The 23,497-nt window shown below is 32.6% G+C and overlaps 2 protein-coding genes across 2 annotated transcripts; both read right to left on the bottom strand.

The window, feature by feature from the left end:
• Positions 1 to 1,343: 1,343 nt before the first annotated feature.
• Positions 1,344 to 2,544, bottom strand: LOC125876546 (mitogen-activated protein kinase kinase kinase 18-like). Its single transcript, XM_049557756.1, has one exon. It carries the CDS (start codon positions 2,508 to 2,510, stop codon positions 1,344 to 1,346), a length of 1,167 nt encoding a protein of 388 aa, XP_049413713.1. The 5' UTR covers positions 2,511 to 2,544.
• Positions 2,545 to 13,783: 11,239 nt separating this feature from the next.
• LOC125876547 (mitogen-activated protein kinase kinase kinase 17-like) lies at positions 13,784 to 14,795 on the bottom strand. The gene has a single exon (XM_049557757.1). The coding sequence runs from the start codon at positions 14,793 to 14,795 to the stop codon at positions 13,815 to 13,817; it is 981 nt and encodes a 326-aa protein (XP_049413714.1). The 3' UTR covers positions 13,784 to 13,814.
• Positions 14,796 to 23,497: the final 8,702 nt, after the last annotated feature.

Raw genomic sequence — 23,497 nt, forward strand, 5'->3', positions numbered from 1 at the left:
ATGACTCTATAAATATAGATTTGTTTTCTTCTAACACATAACAATAACATCCACAATGTAGTCGTTTAAGAATCTTGTTTATGGGGAGATTTATTCTTTCTAAAGTTTCAATGTTTTTCTTTACATTAGTTTTGATATAATAATATTTTGATTTTTAGTATAAGTTTTTGTCATCTGATTTATCAACCATATGATTTGCAATTTATAAACTTCCGCATGACACCCGAATCTCCCTTCATAACCCAACAAATATAATAAAGATAGATATACAGTAGAGTCAATGTATTGCAAGTGGGTGTTTTTTTTGTTAAGTTTTTCATTTATAACTTTCGTCCAAGTTAGTTAGGTTTAGAGTTGAGATAGCCCAACAAAAAGCATTTGAACCTTTTTTTAATTTGTAGGAAGTAAAAAGTCTCCTCTTCACTTCATGTCCAACGTGACACTCATTCCTCTCCTAACACCCTTGAAAAAAAGAAATAGACATCATGGGGTTACCTAACAAATTAAGTTCAAAGTCTACTAGGCCTTGTTTTTATTTCCCTTCAATTAAATTTCCAATTGGGATACATTTGGTATGACTTGTTTTCTTTGTTAAGATTTTCATATTATTTGTTGTGTTATTGTTCTCTATTTTCATTAGTTTTAGCATGAGCTTTCACTATTGTATTTCCTTTACATAGTTGACTCTTTGTATGTTTTACTTGAATCAAAGATCTATCGGAAATATCATCTCTACCTCCACAACATAAGATAAAGGCTTCTTACACATGCATCACCCTGACTCCTCATACCATATTTATGAAATTACACTGAATATGTTGTAACAAACACATTTGGTATGACAAAAGATTTTTGTATGCCTTAACATTTCACACCGCTTGGTTAGCAATGACTTGTGCTATTGATGAGCGTAGTTAATTTTTCTTTCCTCTAAAGTAAGTAGCACAATTTTCACGAAAACTATGTTTACATGAATATTTTTAAAGAAATATATTAAATCATGTATAAATAGTTAATTACACTGAATATATTATTATTGTTAAACAAATAGTTCATTAAATCTTAACAAGATCCTTTATGTACCTATGACTCGTCATTTTTAGTGAGATTTAATAAATTGTTAACAAATCTTTTCTCATTTCCTAACAGCTGTGCTCTACCCGCCTTAGCAATTGGTTATGTCCCATCATCCATTATTTTTAACCTTTGCACACCGACAAGGAAAAATAAATTACGCTACAATGTATGATTTTGAAAAGAATAGGGTATACGTAAACTTGTCACTATCTCGTGGAGGTAGACATCTGTTTCCGAAAGATCCGTTAGTAAAAAGAATGACTAATTTATGAAGAATGAATTTTATTTACTGAATGCCTCGGAAAATTGAGACTGTTAATTACAGAGTTGTTTCGTACTACTCTGTTACAGCAAAAGTAATTTATTTCTAACTCCTTACTACCAATACAGCTTTCCAGCTCCATTTCAGAAAAAGCTGTCATTGTACAATCTCCTTCACTGGTTTTTCTAACAGTGATCCAAATCTCATCAGCCCAGCACCAGTTTGGTCTACCTGATTTCTGGTTCAATTTACTTACCCTTTGCAGAGGAGAGCTAAATGTTTGTAATATTGTAGAATTCATGGTTTCTGATTCCTCTACTGAATTCCATATGTCTTGATCGAGAATGCTTGTTGGTGAGTCTGTGACAAAATTTTGAATTGCCGTGGAATTTGACTCGAGAAATGGATGTTTGAGAAGTTGTTTAGCTGTCCATCTTTCTTTAGAATCTCTTCTCAAGCATTTGTTTAAAAAATCCTTTGCTTGTAAAGAGAGGAACTTTGGAATTACAGGTGATTGCCCCGAAAATGCAATTTTGTTAAGTAATGAAGCTGCGGTGGACACATCTGTCCATGGCGATCCACCGGTGGCCATTTCGATAATTGTACATCCCAATCCCCAAATATCAGCTGGACACCCCTGTTCTTCCCCACGCACCACCTCTGGTGCCATAAACATCGGCGTTCCTCCAATTGGCTCTGCGTTACCTTCCCTCTCCACAGGATCAATCCACCTGGCACAACCAAAATCAGCAATTTTGGCACCGGTTTTACCTACCAAAATGTTCTGCCCCTTTAAGTCACAGTGTGCTATGCTCCTTGAATGTAGATAGTCTAGTCCTTGTACAATTTGCTTCGTGTAATACCCGATCAACCGCTCGTTCATCCGACCACTCTGTTTCTGAATTTCATCGGAAAGTGTACCGTCCGGCATATACTCCATCATAAGATTAAACATGAGTTTGTCCTTCTCTTTTGTAACATCATACCCCTTGTAGCTAACTATATAAGGGGAGCTCAATTGGGACAGAATTATCTGCTCTTTTTGTAATAACTGCGACTCGGATAGCTCCACTGACTTAACAGCGAAGACCTCATCGGAGAAACGTGACTTGGCAACGGAGACCGCAGCAGAGGAGCCATAGCCTATGGTATGTCCTCTGATCCAATCCATTTGAAAAGAAGAAAATTGGTTGCAAGTGTAAGAATTTTAGAAAGAGTTGTGTTTTTTGGTTTGTTTTGAAAATGGCACTTGATTTGTGTGTATATATATATATATATAATGGAGAGGGTGAATGTCCAAATTAGTTGGGTAGAGCTTAGGTGGCCTCACTTTTTTCTCTTTAAAAGGTTGACGATTGCTTTAACGGAAATTCAGAACGTGGCTAAATGCTTGTGGCCATACGGCAGCTTCAATAGTTTGGAGGACTACAATTACTTCACCAATTGGGTTGTTGCCATGTGGCATACAATGGTAATATCAAGATGAGCTTAAGTCATAAACTTCTACTTAAAAGTTGTTCGTATATTTTATTTGGATAACTCAACTAAAGACTTGTACGTATTTAACATACACTTGCAATATTCTTTATTTGTTCAACAATATTTATTTACTATTGACTTTGCACACTTTTTAAGAAACTACAAATAAAAGGGTAATTTTACTATTTCACCTTTTGAATATAATAAATATCATGCCTTGAAAAATGCAATACGGAAATGATTATAATTAATGATAAGGATAAATTAGGAACTAAGTGTAAAATTATTCATTGATTTCATAAAATAAACAAGTATTGTTGGATATTCCAAAATAATATAGTGGACAATTATTATTGGACGAAGGGAGTAATAATTAGAAAGACATAGATGTTAGAAAATAGGATGGGATAGATAGAATGACTTAAAAGATTAAATTTGGGAGTTAGGGAAAGTGTTTGGTAAGTATCTTTTCATAAGAGTTGTTTGAACCACCATCTACTCAATTCCTTCCATATTCCACTTTTTGAGATATATAGGGCATTGAATTCAACAGAAATTTGAGCATAAATAGATTTTTAACTTACTCAAATAAAACAAGCATAAGGTCAATCAAATAAATAATAATTTGCGAATACTATAGTCTTTCAACAACAAAGAGATTTCAAAGGTTAAAAATTGGTTAGCTAACGACCAATTAATTTATTGAATGGAAATATTTGGTGAAAATGTTGGTGAGAACAACACAAAATTTCTTTCTCATCATGCTAAAGTAAGAATCATACTTGGAATCCTTGAGGTTTAAACAACCGTCACAACAATGACTAAAGTGGCCTATTACAAGTAGTGCTTCTTAACTTATAAATCAAGTATCTTATAATTCTCCAATGTGACAAACTAGTTTTTAAATTTCCACAAGATTCCATCAGATGCCAACTTTTAAACTTTTTACTAGAAACAATTTTGTACTTGAACATCTCTTTTTCTAAAAAAAATAAAATAAATGTGATATGTTTACTTATATGAGAAGCATAGCATCTATACACTATTATAACCCCTTTGTCCAAAAAGAATCTACAGATTAAATGTCATGTCCAACTGGTTATGCATTAAGGAAGTTGGCTACTTTAGACAACCAAATTAAGAATGTATTCCTGGTCCGTTTCATTTTACTTGACTCATTTATTAAAAATAAATATTTTTTTATTTGTTCATTTTAGCAGCAAAATAAAAAGATTTAAAAATCATGTTCCACTTATTATTAAATAATTACATAAAGTAGTAATAGTCAAATTTAAAGTTTTAAAATATCATTAATAAGATTAATTTGATAAATAAACCTTTAATCAAAATCTTTTTTAGAGGATATACCATATTAGCATAGGTCAAAGTAATATGAAACGGATGAATATATTTTCAATATTACTGCAAGTATTTAATTATACTCCCATCTCCATGCTATGAGGCGTGGCGTGCCAATTAGCTAATGACTTAAGAGGTGTTATTTCAGCTAAACTGTATTTTCAATTTAAGCAGCTTTAATTTGAACTAGTTAAGCTCCTTAATTAATTATTTTCTTAATGAGGAAAGTTGGATAACGCTAATTAATCATTCGTCGAGTGGCAAGTGTTTAATGGATATTTACAAAATTAACACAGTTTATTTTGTATGGAAATGAATTGTCTCAAAAAGAACCAAAAAGGGGGAAATTGATTACTTCTTAAATAAGTAAACTTACACAATTATTATTTTCTTTTCTTTTGCTGAATTTGAGTTTCTCACGTAAAGAAACTTACTCCCTCCTCCTAATTTACGTGGTGGTATTGATACGACAAAAAAAGACTTTATTTTAAATATTCGTATGATTACAAATTATCTCATTAAAAATAAATTATTCTGTCTCTTTTATTTGTCCTGTTGCATTTTACGCTCTTTCTTACTAAAGTTTACTATTTGCTAAATTTTGAATGTCCTTTTTATTATTATTATTTTTTATCTGTTGTTCAGTATTTGTATTGAAGTCAGACTAAATTTGAATTCGCGCTGGAAAGTGTTGTTAGGTTTAGCAAGGTGTGAATGGGAAATAAAAAAGAGAAAATGGAAAGAGGAACAACCAATGAAAGTGAGGGAACCAATTTTGGAGGGAAAATGAAAAGTCATTGCAAAGTGCAAATGAAAAGTCATTTTTATCATATTGATAGAAGAAAGGAAATTGTTGTCCTTATATTAGGAAACACTTCCTTTAGTTCTTAAAGGGTTAAGAAGAAGGTGCCCCCTCGCGCCGCCGTCGTCGCTCGCTCGGCTTCGACTTCGGATTTGGCAAATGATTGATTGATAATATTTTTGGACAAAATTTATTTAATCAATCTTGTTAATTCATTTCTTTTCTCTTATAAATTAATTCAGAATGTTAGTTAAATAACAGAATTAATTTGGCGCAACAGAATTTATTTGAAATTCATATGCAACGGTAATAACGTTTCGAAAAGTCATTATTTTTCCCAAAAGACACAACCTTCTGGAAAAAATGGGTCTGAACAGAATTGTCTGAACAGACGCATTCCTTGCTGTAAATGGCTATAAATAGAGATGTTTTTTCCTGTTTTAAACATTGAAAATTTTTCCTCTCTACATACATTTTCTTACATAAACAAAATTGTCGATCGACTGAGTTTGTGTGTGCTCTTGTTGCTGTTCTTACGTTCGCTGAAGTTATTGAAGTTTAAGGTACCGCTACTTCTTTAACAGGTTAATCCGTTTTATCTTGGAAGGAATTAATCTGCAACCTCGGGTACATTGAGGGGATTAAATTTCTTAAGGAAAAACAGTGATTTCTGTGGACTCGAATTAAAATCATTCTGTCTATTTCATCTACTTTCTGTTTCTATATTTTTGGACTAACCTGAATACAGGAGATAACAATCTTAAGAAATTTAATAGTTTCTGTATTTGAGGTTTCTGGAGATTAAAACCTTTATGATTTTCTACTCTGTTTGAATTTTTAAAATTCATTCGATTAACGATTAAAAGAACATGAAAATTTTATTGTTANAGGTTTCTGGAGATTAAAACCTTTATGATTTTCTACTCTGTTTGAATTTTTAAAATTCATTCGATTAACGATTAAAAGAACATAAAAATTTTATTGTTAAATCAGAAACAGTCTGTGTAATGATTTATTCTTTACTGGTAGTATTTCACATACTAAATTGTCTGTCATTTGTGACAGAAAAATGACTAATTCAAGTCAAGTAATTGCTGGAACAGTAAGTGCTGCAACAACATTGGTTGCTCACAATCGTTCAAATGCTGCCCTAGCACCGGCTGAGAAACCTGCAAAGTTTTCTGGAGTCGACTTCAAGAGATGACAGCTAAAGATGTTCTTATATCTGACTATGTTGAGTCTGCAGAGGTTCATTAATGAGAACGTTCCTGTTATGTCCGATGAAACTCCGCCTGAAGAACGATTCTTGGTAATAGAAGCATGGACACATTCTGATTTTTTGTGTAAAAATTATATTCTGAGTGCCCTGCAGGATGATCTGTACAATGTGTAGTGTAATGTGAAAACCTCAAAAGAACTCTAGGATGCTTTAGAAAAAAAGTATAAAACAGAGGATGCCAAAATGAAGAAGTTTATTGTGGCAAAGTTTCTGGGCTATAAGATGATAGACAGTAAGACCGTCATCACCCAAGTTCAAGAATTGCAGGTCATAATCCATGATCTTCTTGCTGAAGGTATAAATTTATTTAATACCTATGTTGGAAATAGTAAGTTTATTCTTAATACTCACATAATCTTTAATGTAGGATTGGTTGTGAATGATGCTTTTCAAGTGGCTGCAATTATTGAGAAGTTACCACCCTTGTGGAAAGACTTCAAATACTACTTGATACATAAACGCAAGGAGATGACTATTGAAGATCTCATGGTAAGGATAAGAATCGAAGAGGACAACAAGGCCACAGAAAAAAGGTCACGTGGTAATTCAGCAATATCTGGAGTAAATATTGTTGAAGAAGATCCTACAAAATTAAAGAAAAGAAAAAAAGCATTTGGTCCAAAGAGCAATCCTCCTAAGAAGAAATCCAATGGAAGCTGCTTCAACTGTGGCAAACGTGGTCATAAGGCTACTGAATGTAGGGGTCCCAAGAAGGCCAAGAAGAAGGATCAAGCAAATTTGGCTGAATCTAAATGAGAGATGGATGATCTTTGTGCAATGCTTTCAGAATGCAACTTGGTTGGAAATCCAAGAAAATGGTGAATAGATTATGGTGCCCCATGCCATGTTTGTGCCAACAAAGAATTATTTTCATCATATACTCAGGCACCTACATATGAGAAGTTGTTTATGGCAAATTCTGTTGTTGCAAAGGTGGAAGGAACTGGCAAGATCCTCCTAAAGATGACATCAGGCAAGGTGGTGACTTTGAACAGAGTCTCATATGTTCCGGAATTGCGAAAGAACCTAGTTTCTATACCAGTTCTAACTAAGAATGGATTCAAATGTGTATTTGTTTCTGATAAAGTTATAGTAAGTAAGAATGAGATGTATGTAGGAAAAGGTTACCTCACTGAGGGCCTTTTTAAACTCAATGTATTTGCAGTTGATATGAATAAAGATTATGCTTCTTCTTACTTGCTTGAGTCTAAATGTTTATGGCATGAACGTTTGGGACACGTTAATAACAAAACCTTGAGAAAACTGATTAACTTAAATATTTTGCCTAAATTTGAGTGCAATAAATCAAAATGTCAAGTTTGCGTTGAATCTAAGTATGCTAAGCATCCTCATAAATTTGTTGCAAGGAATTCATATCCCTTAGAACTGATTCACACTGACATTTGTGACATGAAGTCAACACCAACACGTGGTGGGAAAAAGTATTTCATAACTTTTATTGACAATTGCACTAGATATTGTTATGTCTATTTGCTAAATGGTAAGGATGAAGCAATAGATGCATTTAGGCAATATAAAACTGAAGTTGAAAATCAGTTGGATAGAAAGATCAAAATGATCAGAAGTGATAGAGGTGGAGAATATGAATCTCCATTTGCAGAAATATGTTTGGAAAATGGAATAATCCATCAAACTATTGCTCCTTACTCTCCACAATCTAATGGAATTGCAGAAAGAAAAAATCGAACTTTAAAGGAAATGATGAATACCTTACTTATAAGTTACCACAAAACTTGTGGGGGAAGGCTATCCTTATAGCAAATCGAATACTTAATAGAGTGCCTCATACGAAGACACATGTTATTCCATATGAGAAATGGAAAGGTAGAAAATCCAACTTGAAATATTTCAAAGTGTGGGGGTGTCTTACCAAGGTCCAGGTTCCTATACCTAAGAGGGTGAAAATAGGACCTAAGACTGTGGATTATGTATTCATTGGATATGCCACAAATAGTAAGGCATGTCGATTTTTGGTTCATAAGTCCGAACATCCGGATATTCATGATAATACGGTAATGGAATCAGATAATGCTAAATTTTTTGAACATATCTATCTGTATAAAACTAGACTTGAGTCATCTGGTAGGGGGTCTAAACAACCTCGAGAAGAACCAAAAAAGAATGAAACCAATGAAGAGAGTCCAAGGCGCAGTAAACGTCAAAGGACAGCTACTTCATTTGGATCTAATTTTGTAACATTCCTTCTTAAAAGTGAGCCTCAAACATTCAAGGAAGCGATGTTGTCTAGCGACTCAACCTCTTGGAAGGGGGCTGTCAATAGTGGGATTGAATCAATCTTAAGCAATCATACTTGGGAGTTGGTTGATCTTCCTTCAGGGAACAAACCCTTGGGTTCAAAATGGATCTTCAAAAAGAAGATGAAAGATAATGAAACTATTGACAAATATAAAGCAAGACTTGTTGTCAAAGGCTTTAGACAAAAAGAAGGTCTTGATTATTTTGACACATACTTGCCAATGACAAGGATTACATCAATTCGGATGTTAATTGTCCTAGCTGCAGTATACGGTCTTGAAATCCATCAAATGGATGTGAAAATCACCTTCTTAAATAGAGAGTTGGAGGAAGAGATCTACATGGAACAATCTGAGGACTTCGTAGTTCCCGGCAAAGAAAAGAAACTTGTTAAGTCACTTTATGGACTAAAAGAAGCACCGAAACAATGGCATGCAAAGTTTGATCAAACCATGTTGTCAAATGAATTTAAGATCAATGAGTGTAATAAATGTGTTTACATTAAAAACACTACGGATCATGAAGTCATTGTATGCCTATATGTGGTTGACATGTTGATAATGAGCAAGGACATTGCCAATATAAAAGCTACTAAGTGTATGCTTGCTAGTAAGTTTGTTATGAAAGATCTAGGAGTAGCCGATTTGATATTGGGAATAAAGATTCACAAAACTCCTAACGGTTTAGCATTGTCTCAATCTCATTATATTCAAAAGATACTTGAAAAGTTCAAGTATTTGAATTTCAAAAAGGCAAAGACCCCAATTGATATGAACCTAAATCTTGCTAAGAATAAAGGTGAAAGTCGTCTCAATTGGATTACGTTAAAGTATTGGGAAGTTTGATGTATGTCATGAATTGTACATGACCAGACATAGCCTACATTATAAGTAAACTGAGTCGATACACAAGTAATCCCAATCAAAATCATTGGTTGGCAATGAAGAGAGTTTTGGGGTACTTAGAAGACACTCAAAACTATGCTTTGCATTACAACAAATATCCAGCAGTTCTTGAAGGATATAGTGATGTAAATTGGATTGATGGGTCAACTGAAACGAAATCCACGAGTGGATATGTTTTCATTATTGGTGGAGGAGAAATATCTTAGAAATCATCCAAACAAACATGTATAGCTCGCTCTACAATGGAGTCAGAATTCATCGCCTTAGACAAGGCAGGTGAAGAAGCTGAATGGCTCCGAAATTTCTTAGAAGATATTCCGTTTTGGCCCAAACCAATGACCCCTATATGCATACACTGCAATAGTCAAACTGCAATAAGAAGGGCTGGAAGCGTTATGTATAACGGGAAGTCTCGTCACATAAGACGAAGACATAACTCTGTTAGACAACTACTCTCTAGTGGAATTATCNCTGCAATAAGAAGGGCTAGAAGCGTTATGTATAACGGGAAGTCTCGTCACATAAGACGAAGACATAACTCTGTTAGACAACTACTCTCTAGTGGAATTATCACAATTGACTATGTAAAGTCAAAGGATAATGTGTCAGATCCACTTACAAAAGGCCTAACTAGAGAGGGAGTTGAGAGATCATCGACGGGAATTGGACTATGACCGAGAACAAGTCATCGTGGCGGTAACTCTACCTAGAAGACTGGAGATCCCAAGATCTAGGTTCAAGGAGATCAAACAAAGTCATAGATGACGGTTCAACATTGTCAAAACATATTTGATGGTCCATTCTCATGGTGAGACAATGTTCAGTAACCAGGATAAAGGCATAAGGACTTTTTAATGGTTTCTAAGTTTGATACAGGGTATATCAAATGGTGTATCTACGGGATAACACAGTTAGAAATCATCTATGTAAGTGTGAAGTGTAAGTCGCTTCAAGGAGAATCCGGTAAGGCCAATTCTCTAAGCACTTATTAATCGAGATGTGTTCATGGCTGAAACGAACAAAACAATGAGAACCAAAAATAGTTTAAAGGTTGATTGTGTGACTTATGTTGTCTAGGTATACATCAAAGCTCGACGGTTCAAAGATATCAAATCTACCGATTGACCGAGTATATCCATTATATGTTCACTACGGAAATTTTAAAGGAAAACCCACTTATCCAGATGCGATTAACTCTTACTTACAAGACACACAAGTTTTTCATGCATATGTTTTAACTATAGTCATTCCCCATTCATGTGGGAGATTGTTGGATTTAGCAAGGTGTGAATGGGAAATAAAAAAGAGAAAATGGAAAGAGGAAGAACCAATGAAAGTGGGGGAACCAATTTTGGAGGGAAAATGAAAAGTCATTGCAAAGTGCAAATGAAAAGTCATTTTTACTATATTGGTAGAAGAAAGGAAATTGTTGTCCTTATATTAGGAAACATTAGGGTTAAGAAGAAGGTGCCCCCTCGCGCCGTCGTTGTCGCTCGCTCGCTTGGCCTCGGCTTCGGCTTCGGATTCGGATTTGAATTTGGATTTGATGTGATTGATTGGCAAATGATGTGATTGATTGATAATATTTTTGGACAAAATTTATTTAATCAATCTTGTTAATTCATTTCTTTTCTCTTATAAACTAATTCAGAATATTAGTTAAATAACAGAATTAATTTGGTGCAATGGAATTTATTTGAAATTCATATGCAACGGTAATAACGTTCCGAAAAGTCGTTATTTTTCCCAAAAGACACAACCTTCTGGAAAAAATGGGTCTGAACAGAATTGTCTGAACAGACGCATTCCTTGATGTAAATGGCTATAAATAGAGATGTTTTTTCCTGTTTTAAACACTGAAAATTTTTCCTCTCTGCATACATTTTCTTACATAAACAAAATTGTCATCGACTGAGTTTGTGTGTGCTCTTGTTGTTGTTCTTGCGTTCGCTGAAGTTATTGAAGTTTGAGGTACCGCTACTTCTTTAACAGGTTAATCCGTTTTATCTTGGGATGAATTAATCTGCAACCTCGGGTACAGTGAGGGGATTAAATTTCTTAAGGAAACACAGTGGTTTCTGTGGACTCGGATTAAAATCATTCTGTCTATTTCATCTACTTTCTGTTTCTGTATTTTTGGACTAACCTGAATACAGGAGATAACAAGTGTTACATTAATGGTAAAACGCTCCCTAACAAAAGCAAATACATACCCAAGGGGACCCGAATTGAATTGGAGAACTCAGATTAAGTATGAAAAAGTATTTATTATTATACCACAATCCTTATTGATTTAATTATGCATGTTTTGCTTAGTTTTGCATAGAATTATTTTATTTTATCCTGTGAGGATATAGAAATTAAGTGCAATGCAACATGGGAAGATGATAGACAGGAGTTGGTTGCCTGCAAGCAATTGTAATTGATGACGTGCAAGTGGGTGTTGTGTTGTTTTATTGTTGGCTTTCATGATCTTTATTTGAACATATAAAAAATATTATTTTGAAAAAAGATTCAGCCACACAGCCAAGTGTGGATTGTTAATTGGAGATTTTGTGTGTGGTATGATTTATAAATGATCCCACTTTGTAGATGAATGCATTTATTAAGTGGACAAACTAAATTTGCGTTACAGGGACAGCTAGACATTTAGTTGGGCATGTACTCACGTTTGTACTTGCACTTAATTACCAATCATATGATACTGCTAAGTACGAGGGGTGAAGTAATAAATACTTTTTCATTCTTCGTTAGAGTTTTGAGCTACGAACTTTAATATTATAGTAATCTTTGGAGAGAGTAACTGTCTTGCTCTCCTCCTTTCATAGTGATCTTGTTTACGTAAATTTACATTAATCGATTTTCATAACGACTTAAGGAATATATTTAGCCATTCATTTTTTTTCCTTATATCACTTAGAAAGGTTTAGAAACCTTTTCCTATTGTAATAATATGTAACGTGGTTTTGTCTTTAGCTTAGCCATTGTGTGGTTGACAATTTTGTGGGCAATGACTCTAACATCACACCGTTATTTGGCAAATAAAATAGACACAGCTACCAAATTGTATTTTAAGTTGGCAAAGAGCATACGTGTAAATTTCCTTAGTCGGTGTTTGAAGTCTGCCTAGGAACTTCGATTGAATTCAAATCGCGCATTGTAGGGCTAATTCTAGGGTGACGCTTCCAACGAAAAAAAATTCATACCTAGGGCTTAAATTCGAGATCTCTTGGGTGAAGCGATCTCACCACTACACCAATCCAGGTTGGTCATACGTGTGGAAGTTGGGTATGGTAGATTGGATTGGGTTAAAACTTTTGATTTTGCGTACAGATAATTTGTTGACGATTAAATTAGGACTTATTTTGTGGTATTTTATACACGTTGATTTCTTACTTTTTGTTATTAGGTATTTCCCCTTTTGATGGACTTTGACATTTAACGAAGTCATTTCTCCAATTGAAGTTTGCTTTGGAGTTGAATTGGGAGTCTATTGAGGCACTACTTTAAAAAATTGAAATTAGCTACAATTTCGTTGTTGGTTCGTCGTTATTTTGTTCCTCTAACAAAAATCTATTGCTAAGTAGGATTAGTGATAAATTTTGTTGTTTAGCTACAAAATTTGTCGGTTGTTAAGTCTAATTTTTTTAAGTAGTGGGAATAACATTGTTATCTTATAAAAGTAGGAATAAGGTCTATATATATTTTATTCTTTGCAATTTCCACTAATACAGTTACGTTGAGTATAATATTATTGTTGTAAGTTTACATATGAATTTTTGAAATTATGTTGAAAAATAGCTATTAAGGATTAGGTTGTAAACTCTTTAAGGATCTTCAGTGTGATTATAACATCTTGCCAGACAGTTTAAATAATTTAGTGGTAACATAATATATATTTGCCCCAAGAAATTTTATAGACAATCTTTATGGGACCATTTTATTTTTTTTCTTATTTTATTTTTCTATGAAGATGTCGCCAGACCCCCAAATCTAATGTCTATTCAATAAAAAAATTGTTTTATTTTTAATTTGAGGTTTAAGACCCTTTTCTTAACTATTTATGCTTTACGATAAAGAACAATTGTTTACTTTCAAGTTTGGTTATTTTCAAAAATGGTCATACAAATATGAAAGCATTTTGCAATTTACATTTTCAGTGCATATTAGTTAAACTCAAAAATGATCGTTAATCATCATGAGAAGGGAGAAGTGTCACTTTTAATGGTCCTATCTCCACTGAATTCGGGTCAACCCTTAATAGTGAATTTGCAACCATTCTCTGCCCCGAATTTTCAATTCTTCCTCAATGTGTCACTTTCTCCATCACCTTCTGTTGTATTGCACGGCATGAGTTTGTTCACTGTAATTGTTTCATCTGTTGCTGCTTCTAGTTGTGATCCATCTCTCATCATCATTCCATCTCCAATTTAATTCTCCTGAATTAGAACACAATTCTCTTACCCTTTGCAGGGGAGAGCTACCTATTTGTAATATCGTAGTTTCTGATTCCTCCACGGAATTCCATATGTCTTGATCAAGAATGCTTGTTGGAGAACTCGTCACAAAATTCTGATTTGAATTGAATTCTTCAAGAAATGTATGTTTGAGAAGTTGTTTAGCTGTCCATCTTTCTTTTGGATCTCTTATTAAGCATTTGCTTAAGAAATCCCTTGCTTGTAAGGACAAGAATTTTGGGATTTCAGGGGATTGCCCTGAAAATGCAATTTTGTAAAGCAATGAAGCTGCATTTGTCACATTAGTCCATGGTGATCCACCAGTGACCATTTCAATAATTGTACATCCCAATCCCCAAATATCTGCTGGACATCCCTGTTCTTCCCCACGTGCTACCTCTGGTGCCATGAACATCGGCGTTCCTCCAATTAGTTCGGCACCTGCCGGATCAATCCACCTGGCACAACCAAAATCAGCAATTTTGGCACCGGTTTTACCTAACAAAATATTCTGCCCCTTAATATCACAATGTGCTATGCCACCTGAATGTACGTATTCTAGTCCTTTTAAAATTTGCTTGATATAATACCCGATCAACGGCTCATTGATCCGACCACCCTGTTTCCGAATTTCATCGTAAAGTGTACCATCCGGCATATACTCCATCATAAGATTAAAGATAAGTTTGCCATTCTCTTTTGTAACATCATACCCCTTGTAGCTAACTATATAAGGGGAGCTCAATTGGGACAGAATTTTCTGCTCCTTTTGTAATAACTGTGACTGGGATAGCTCCACTGACTTGACAGCAAAGACCTCATCAGAGAAATGTGACTTAGCAACGGAGACAGCAGCTGTGGATCCATGGCCTATGGTATGGCCTCTACTCCAATCCATTTCAGAAGAAGAAAATTGGTTGTTTTAGAAAGTGTAATGTTTGTGGTTTGTTTTGGAGCTGCAACAGAGGAAGGAGTACATATATACTAATAGGGTGAATGTCCAAAGACTCCAAATTAGTTAGGTAGAGCTTAGGTGGCCTCACTTTTCTCTTTAAAAGGTTTCGTTTACTTTAACGGAAATTCAAAAACGTGGCTAAATGCTTGTGGCCATACAGTAGGGTAAGATTCCCGCTAATTCATTAGCTCAAATCCATTAAAAATTGGATTGATTTGTAATTCGAATTGACTCATGAAAAATCTTGTCAAAATATTTTTTTAAAACTTTTTTTCAATTTGTATAAAGTCATAATAAAGAAAAAATATATAATTTTATTAGGTACTAAAATAGTTTAAAAGAACAAATGAAACAATTAAGCTTAGTAAAAATGAGTTGAGTTGGGTCTTGACCCGTAATGTAATCCTTTACCTAACCCATTTTGACCCAAACAAATTTAGACTGAATTGAGTCTTGATCCAATTATTATCTTAATTCATTATGACCCGTCCAAATTTGACTCAACCCACCCAATTATCACCTACCATGGCAGGTTGAGTACTTTGAAAGACTACAATTACTTCACCAATTGGGTTGCCGCCATGGGACATGCCACGATAATATTAAAATGAGTTTTAACTTCTACACATTCAGAAGCATAAAAAAAACATGTATTTTTACACAATAGTTTAGTCTTTCAAGCTTAATTTCAAAGGAAAAAAGTGGTTAACGCCTTAACAGCCAATTTAATTATTGAACTGGAGACAAGAACATATTTGAAGAAAAAAGGGCTTAAAGTGTTGGTAATGACATTATAATTACTTTTAATGTGAATAATTAAGCATGATCTCCTTCTAGAACAACAATAAAAATGTGATTTCTTGTCATTCTAAAAGAAGAATCATATTTGGTATCCTTGCAGTTTAAACCATTTCCAAACAGTGACTAAAAGTGGCCCATTACGACTACTTAGTGGTTCTTAACTTCTAAATCAAGTCTCTGATGTGGCAAAATAATTTTTTTTAATCTCTTTTTTTTTTTTTTTGCTTTAAACAAAATATTGGTGCACCAATCAAACATCAAATTTCCACAATAAAATGCCGACTTTTTAACTTAAACTGCATGCCCTTTTCTTTTTACATTATTTTTAAATATATATTTTTTAGTTATGTTTACTTCTATAAAAAGCATAGCATCTGTGTATTATATAATTGCTCTAGAATTAAGCTAACTTCAGTTGAATGCACATACCAACTTCGGCTAACACTACAATAAAAATAACTTTTAGCGGCAATAAATATACATATTAATAAAGAGAGCTAAGACCTTTAATTTACTAACATTATTTAATTGTGATTGGATCAAATGTCGCTATAGGCTCTAGAAATATTTACAAAGACTGTTAATTGCTACTAAAAATCTACAAAATTGTAAATATGACAACAAAGAACAATATTTTGATGAGGATAAAGAAAGTGTAAAAAGTTCATTATATTCTTCAGTACAAGCTTGATTAAAGGGGACGTCAAAAGAACAATAAAAGATAAAGGTGTGAAACAAGTTTACAACAAATTTCACCAAAAAGAATAATATGACGCAACAAGTGTGGTTATTTAGTTGTAAAGTAAAAGTAGAAAATCAAAAGATTTACCTCATCACTTAGGAGGCCTCATGACTTATGACACGATATAAGTACAATAACTTAGTTGGATATCATGAGAATAGATTTTAAATATAATTGCAAGCGGAGCGGAGCTAGTAGTCCGCATGCGAGTTCAATAAAATTCAGAAAAATATGATGTTATGTATGAATATTTAATTTAGAATCCAATTATTATCACTTAAAATCGTCTAGGTATAATTCAAAACTCATAAAGTTAAAAATTACTAGATTCACTTTTGATTACAAATAATTAATTTATTAATTATATATTCTCCATGTCCAATTGTCCTTGACATGCTCCCCATGTGTATGAAGGTGTGGCGTGTGTGTTAGCTAATTAAGAGGTGTTGTTGGAGCCAAACTATATTATCATTTTATATAAGCACTTTAATTTGGATTAGTTAATTAAGCTCCTTAATTAATTGTTTTCCTAATGAGCTAGGAAATTTGGATGAAGGCTAATTAATCATTCGTCGAGTGACAGGTGTTTAATGGATATTTACTAAATTAACATATAGTTTTATGGCACATGGTATCTTAAAAAAAGCAAAACATAGAAAAAAAAAAAAGGCAAATGAATTAGTCCTTCTCTAATGTTTCTAAACCTTGTGACAGAAAACCAAAAAAGGGGCAATTGATTACATCTTAAATAAACTTACAAAAAAATATTTTTATTTTTTTTGCTCCTCTAAATATTGCGGTATTTTATTGAACACAAAGTTTTTACAAATAAAAAAACATTTGAAGTTTCTCGTTTAGAATAATTATTGATTTTGTATGGACGGAAAATAAAATAAATATGATATTTAAAGTTAAATTATTTTTATATTAAAAATACTTTGTATTTACTTGCATTTTACACCTTCTTAAGAGCATGAAGTGTTTATTTCACTAAGGGAAAAGGATCAAAAATGCCGTTGTACTACATGAAATGATCAAAAATGTCATTTGTTTATACTTTGGTCCATTTATGCTTTTACTGTTAATGAAATGGGCCAAAAATGCCCTAAAGTTTAACGGAGGCAACGGAAAATACTTAAACCATTTAATTAGTCTTAATTTGCTTACCCTCTTCTCTTTATCCGATGAACCCAATTCCATTTCATTCACAAATTATTATTTTTTCCTTCTTCAAAACCCTAGTCCCTCGTATAGATTTCTTAAATTAAGACTAATTGATTTGAATAACAATATTACTAGTAGAAAATAACCAAACCAAACAAATATTTCACATTTATACTTGGAAGATCACCTAAAAGTTGAACACATGAAGTACATATCGTCAGTAGTAGTAGTTTTTTCAACGTAATCAGTTGCATCATAATTTTCTATAAAGGAGATTATCGACAATAGTAGTCCCTTGTAAATTGTTGGTACCAGTCAATTCGGAGGCATTCTGGTTGGAAACAAGGGAAAACAGAGAAGAGGGTGGAAAAATTAGCATTAATTAAATTATTTAAGTATTTGATGTTGCCTCCGTTACACCTGAGGGCATTTTTGGCCCATTTCACTAACAGTAAGGGCATAAATGGATCAAAGTATAAACAAATGATATATTTGATCATTTCATATAGTATAAGGGCATTTTTTACCCTTTTCCCTTTTACTAATTATTCATATTTACTAAGCATTTAATTCAAATAAATAAGTTTGAGAAATAATTACTTAACAATAAGGGTAAAATGAAAAAAAATACAATCTATTAATTTAAAGAAAGGTGCTAGTAAAAAGAAAATTTTGTTTTTAATATACTGAATATTATAAGTAAAAAGAAACGAATAAATGATTTGATAGTATATAAGTTATTAAGAATTCAATGCAATGCAACATGGGAAGATGATTGACAGGAGTGGGTTGCCTGCAGGCAATTTATAAATGAGGACATGCAAGTGGGTGTTTTTTGTTTTCGAAGCTCGATTAAAATTTGAATTTGTGCTAGAAAGTCCCATATTAGGGGGTAAACCGTTTTCTAATAAAAACAACTCCATACTCTGAGAGACTCAAACTCAAGACTTTTGATAAAACTGAAAAAGTACTACGACTTCACCACGATCCTAATTAGTGCAACTGGATGTTCTATATGTTAATTCATTGTTGTCTTTCACGTCCTCTTTTATTACTACTCCAATATAGTAGTAGTCCAACACTCCAAAGAGGTAGGAACAGAGATTAGGATCTGTTACGAGAAAACAATTAATGAAATCAATATTCCCTTCTCCGTTTCATATTTGTTGATCATTTTTTCATTTTGCACCATGCTTAAGAAATCATAAATAAGAAGACGACTTTATTAATTTACCCCTTGAAAAACTTCTTGAAATTTTACAAACAAATGTAAACACTTTCAAAAAGAATTAATTGAAAGGGTAATATAGGAAAAAATTAATTAAGCTTTCTTGATTAGTAAGGTGATCAATTAATATAAGACAATTATATTTAGTATAATGATCAACTAATATAGAACGAAGAGAATCGTAAAAAAAGAAAAACATAAATATATAGGGAAAAGAAAACTTGTGGTCAATGGATTGTTGGTTGTAGATTTTGTGTATGGTATAAATGATCCTCTTTGGTAGAAGAAAGTATTTATTAAGTGAACTAAATAGATTTGCGTTACAAACATTTATATGGACACGCCCACGTTTGTACTTGGCACTTGATTCCCAATCATATATTTTGCCTATCTATCATGTGAAGTAACATGTATTTTTTTCATTCTTAATAAGATTTTTTTACTTTAAAATTTTTTATGAATCCAAATTAATCGATTTGAGTTTATTCAATATTATTATTGTTTCTTATATCAGTTGGAATGGTTTGAAACCCCTTTCTTCTTGTAATAAAATAAATATTATAACGTGGTCTTGTCTTTTAGCCTACCCCTTTTGTGGTTGACAATTTACTATGTAAAATACGCAGAGACACTATTAACAGTGTGGGTTATGACTCTAACACCACTCTTATTTGGCAAATAAAATTGATACAGCTAGGCAAAGAGACATTGTGGAAGTTGTGTTGGATTGGATTGGGTTGAAAATCACGATGTTACGTATAAATAATTTGTTGACGATTAAATGCTACTAAAAATAGAGGCTTATTTCACCATAAATTAATGAGAAAAGTTGACATGAATCAAATAAAATAAAGGGAAAAAGGACGAATTTATCCCCGAACTTTGCTAAATGGTACGTCTATGCCCTCCGTTATACTTTGGGTCCATCTCGCTCCCATGCCGTCCAATTATCGGTACACACATGTCCCTCTCACTAACGGCCCCCTCATTTTGTACATGTGTCTTAATCCTAATCAACTATCCGTTTGACCATTATTTTCAACCCATAAACTAACGACCGGCCCCATAAACTCGACCCACAATTAAAAGATCCACCCGACCCACAACCAAATAACCCTTCATCTTTTTTGTAAGGAAATATCATTGATTCCTTGCTTATCCAAAAAAAAAAAAAAAAAGGAGAAAAAGAACTACATTTGGAGTAAACTCAATGCATCCTTCTTAAAGTTTCAAACAACAACAATTAATCAACCTCTTTCAACAACACAAATAGATTGTAAGAATATTTTCAATCCTGTGCAAAATTAAAATAAAAAACTTTCCAACAACAACCACAAATATATGGTGCACTTGGTTCAATTCACTTGGCTGGAGATGAAGCTCGTTGTTGGTTTGTTGATTTTTTCTCCGTCATTGGAATCTATTTGTTGTTGATTGTATTGTTTACTGATTTTATCAAACTTCAATTTTGCCGGAGCTTGGAGCTCGCCATTAATGGCGGAACTCAAGAAAAATGAAAACCCAATTTAAACCTTGAAGTTTTATCCGTCAATGGTGTAGTATTTTTAACCCGTTTCAATAACAACTAATCAATTTAAGTTCAAATTTTCTTATTTGATTGCAAACCCACTTTTCTTGAAGCTTTGTCCATCAATGGCGATAGTATTTCCAACCCCTTTCAACAACAATAAATCAATTTAAATTAGAATTTTTTGTTTCTATTGAAGACTCACTTTTAAACCTGAAGCTTTGTCCATCAATGGTGGTAGTATTTCTAACCCCATTCAACAAAAAATTAAAATGGGTCTCCTGTTTTTCAATGAAAGTACATGCTACTGTGTCTTTGTTTTAATGAGATTTGAAAGAGCTTCAAATGAAAATGTTGTGAAGAACAATTTTGTCTTTTGTTTGATTTAAAAGGTTTTGGGTTATGTTTTAATGGAGGAGGGCTCTTTGTTTTTTATTTTTATTTTAAATGTCATGGTGTTTTAATTTGGGTCACGGGTGGGTAAATTATGAAAAATTGGTGGATCTTTTAATTGTAGGTAAATAAACAAATAAAATCGAGTAAATGGTTGAGATGAAGCCACGTGTCCGTCAGTTAGTTTTAAGGGTATACACAACCCAAAAAAGTAACGTAAGGGTATATACAACCCTAAAATATAACGAAGGATATTAACATACCATTTATGATAGTTGAGAGATATATTTATCCTTTTTCCCTAAAATAAATCGAGTTCACAGTCATTTAAAAATATCTCAGCTAGACTCAATATGACACTAATAGTGCAATATGTTCTACCTTGAGAGGGTATACTACATTAAATCTTCATAAAATAAAATGGTTTGATTTTTATTTATTTTTAAGGAAAAGTACGACGAGGTACATTGAATTTGGGAGTTAGGGGAAGTGTTTTGGTAAGTATGCTTAAGAGTTGTTTGAACCACCTTCTACTATATTCTTTGGATATTCAACTTTTTGATATGAAGACAAATTTCCACAAGATTCTATCGTATGCCAATTCTAGTTGGCAGCTCAAGTGGAAGGACAAGTTCACATGGCTTGCCACGTTATTAAAAAAATTATGTGTTAATTCTTAAGGGATATTTGTAATCTCTTGAAATAACGGCGGGGTATTTTTTATTCTAAAATATAATGGGGGTATAAGTAGTCCATTTCGTATAATTAAGGGGCAATTTTTACCCTTTTCCGTAGAAGAAGTTGAGTGCTTATTTTATTTTGCAATGTAGTGTCGCCATCCCTATTTACTTGTCAAATAGTATTTCCTAATTTGATGTATAACTTACATAAATCTCATAGTGTAAAGAATAAATTACATCATATCCCTACTTTTTTTCTAATTACAATAATCCCTTAAAGTTGTACTTTCAGGATACATAAGTCACCATCCGGATACATTAATTTTAATACAAGAAAAATCTTTATGTTGCGCTAAAAAAATCTGAAAATTAATTAAATTCCATAAATTACGCTTATGTTTGCTTGATCCTCAGCATATTTGAGCAAATTTAATAACCGATTGATTTCTTTTTCCATTAATGAATTTTCTTCTTATGTTTTATTCATGCAACTCATCAGATGAAGTTCCTTTTCCTCCCACTCAACCTTTCATTTCTCTAGTCCGTCTTTGGATTGTTCGATGGAATTGGTAAGAACATTAAGTTTCTCTTTTGCTTCAGGAAAATCCTAATAGAACGAAGAAATTCAAAATTTCAAATTGTTTTTCCCCGTTCAATGAAAAAAACTTTCAGATTTGATTCAAAAACTTTTGTGGAAATTTAGGATAAGCGAGGTGAGTTATGAAGGATAAAAAAGTGATGGAATTATTGTTGGACACATCCTTTTGAATCTTCAAGTTCATCGAAGATCCTTTCAATTTTGATTCAAGATTATCAAAAAAATTGAGATTCAAGATTCTTTCTTCTCCCAGTTCAGCGAAGATCATTGTTGAAAATTTTGAGATTCAAAATTCTTCTCCTAGTTATTGAAGATCCTTTCAATTTTGATTCAAAATTGTCAAAAAATTTGAGAGATACATCATGAATATTTTTGCTACTTAGCATTTTACTATTTATGTATCTTGTTTAAGATGATAAGTATTGTATTTATATTAGATACATTAAATAAATAATTATTGCCCATAAGATGCTAGATTTGAGATTGATACATTACTGTGTGGTAGTTTCTATGTAATTGATACATTCAGTATAAATTCGAATTTACGTATCATATCTAAAAAATTAGTGCATGATACATTCCTATTTATGTATCTCGTTTAAATTGGTAAGTATTGTATTTATGCTAGATACATTAAATAAGTAATTGTTGCCCATAAGATGTTAGATATGAGATCTATACATTACCGTGTGGTAGTTGCTATGTAATTGATACATTTAGTATAAATTCAAATTTACGTATCATTTCTAAAAAATTAGTGCATGATACATTACTATTTATGTATCTTATGTAAATTGATAAGTATTGTATTGTTTGCCTTGACAGATATGTATAACTTACATAATGTATCATTTTGTAGTTGATAATAATGTATTTGATACAATAAGGTTGTGAAAGAAGGATGTATGCAAGCTGAAATAAAGTGTATCTATAAATGTATCACAATAAATAAGAATTAAGTTATCAATTAGATACATGAACAAACACAATTCATTAAAGAAATTTGATTATGAAAAACACCAGAAAAAGAGGAAAATATTAGACTGTATGAAATTTTGGTAACATTGAAACTAATATTATTATGAGACAATGGGGAGATTAAATTATAATACAAGAATCCTAATCAGTTTCAATGAATGATTAGTTGTTAGAGGCCATAACTAACTCAAATTATGAAAAATTTACAAATATTATAATAATTATTACTAAATAATAACTACTACTATTACTTCTTCTTTTTTCTAATTTACGTTTTAGTGTTGAAAATTTGAAGTTCACTTATTTTATTTTATTATAAATTTTGGAGTATTTTTTAAAATAGGTAAAAGACTCATAAATATCCTTTTAAAACTTTTTTATCTAAAAATATGTCACACCCCAAATCTGAATGTGATGACACGTGTCCATTTTCCACCGGACACGTCAGCCTAACCCAACCACAATGATAGAGAAGTAGAAATACGAGAATAAAAGATAATAAATAAGCGGAAGACTTTAATTAAGACTCAACA

The sequence above is a fragment of the Solanum stenotomum genome, chromosome 9 (genome assembly GCF_019186545.1).
Source record: "Solanum stenotomum isolate F172 chromosome 9, ASM1918654v1, whole genome shotgun sequence".
NCBI lineage: Eukaryota > Viridiplantae > Streptophyta > Magnoliopsida > Solanales > Solanaceae > Solanum > Solanum stenotomum.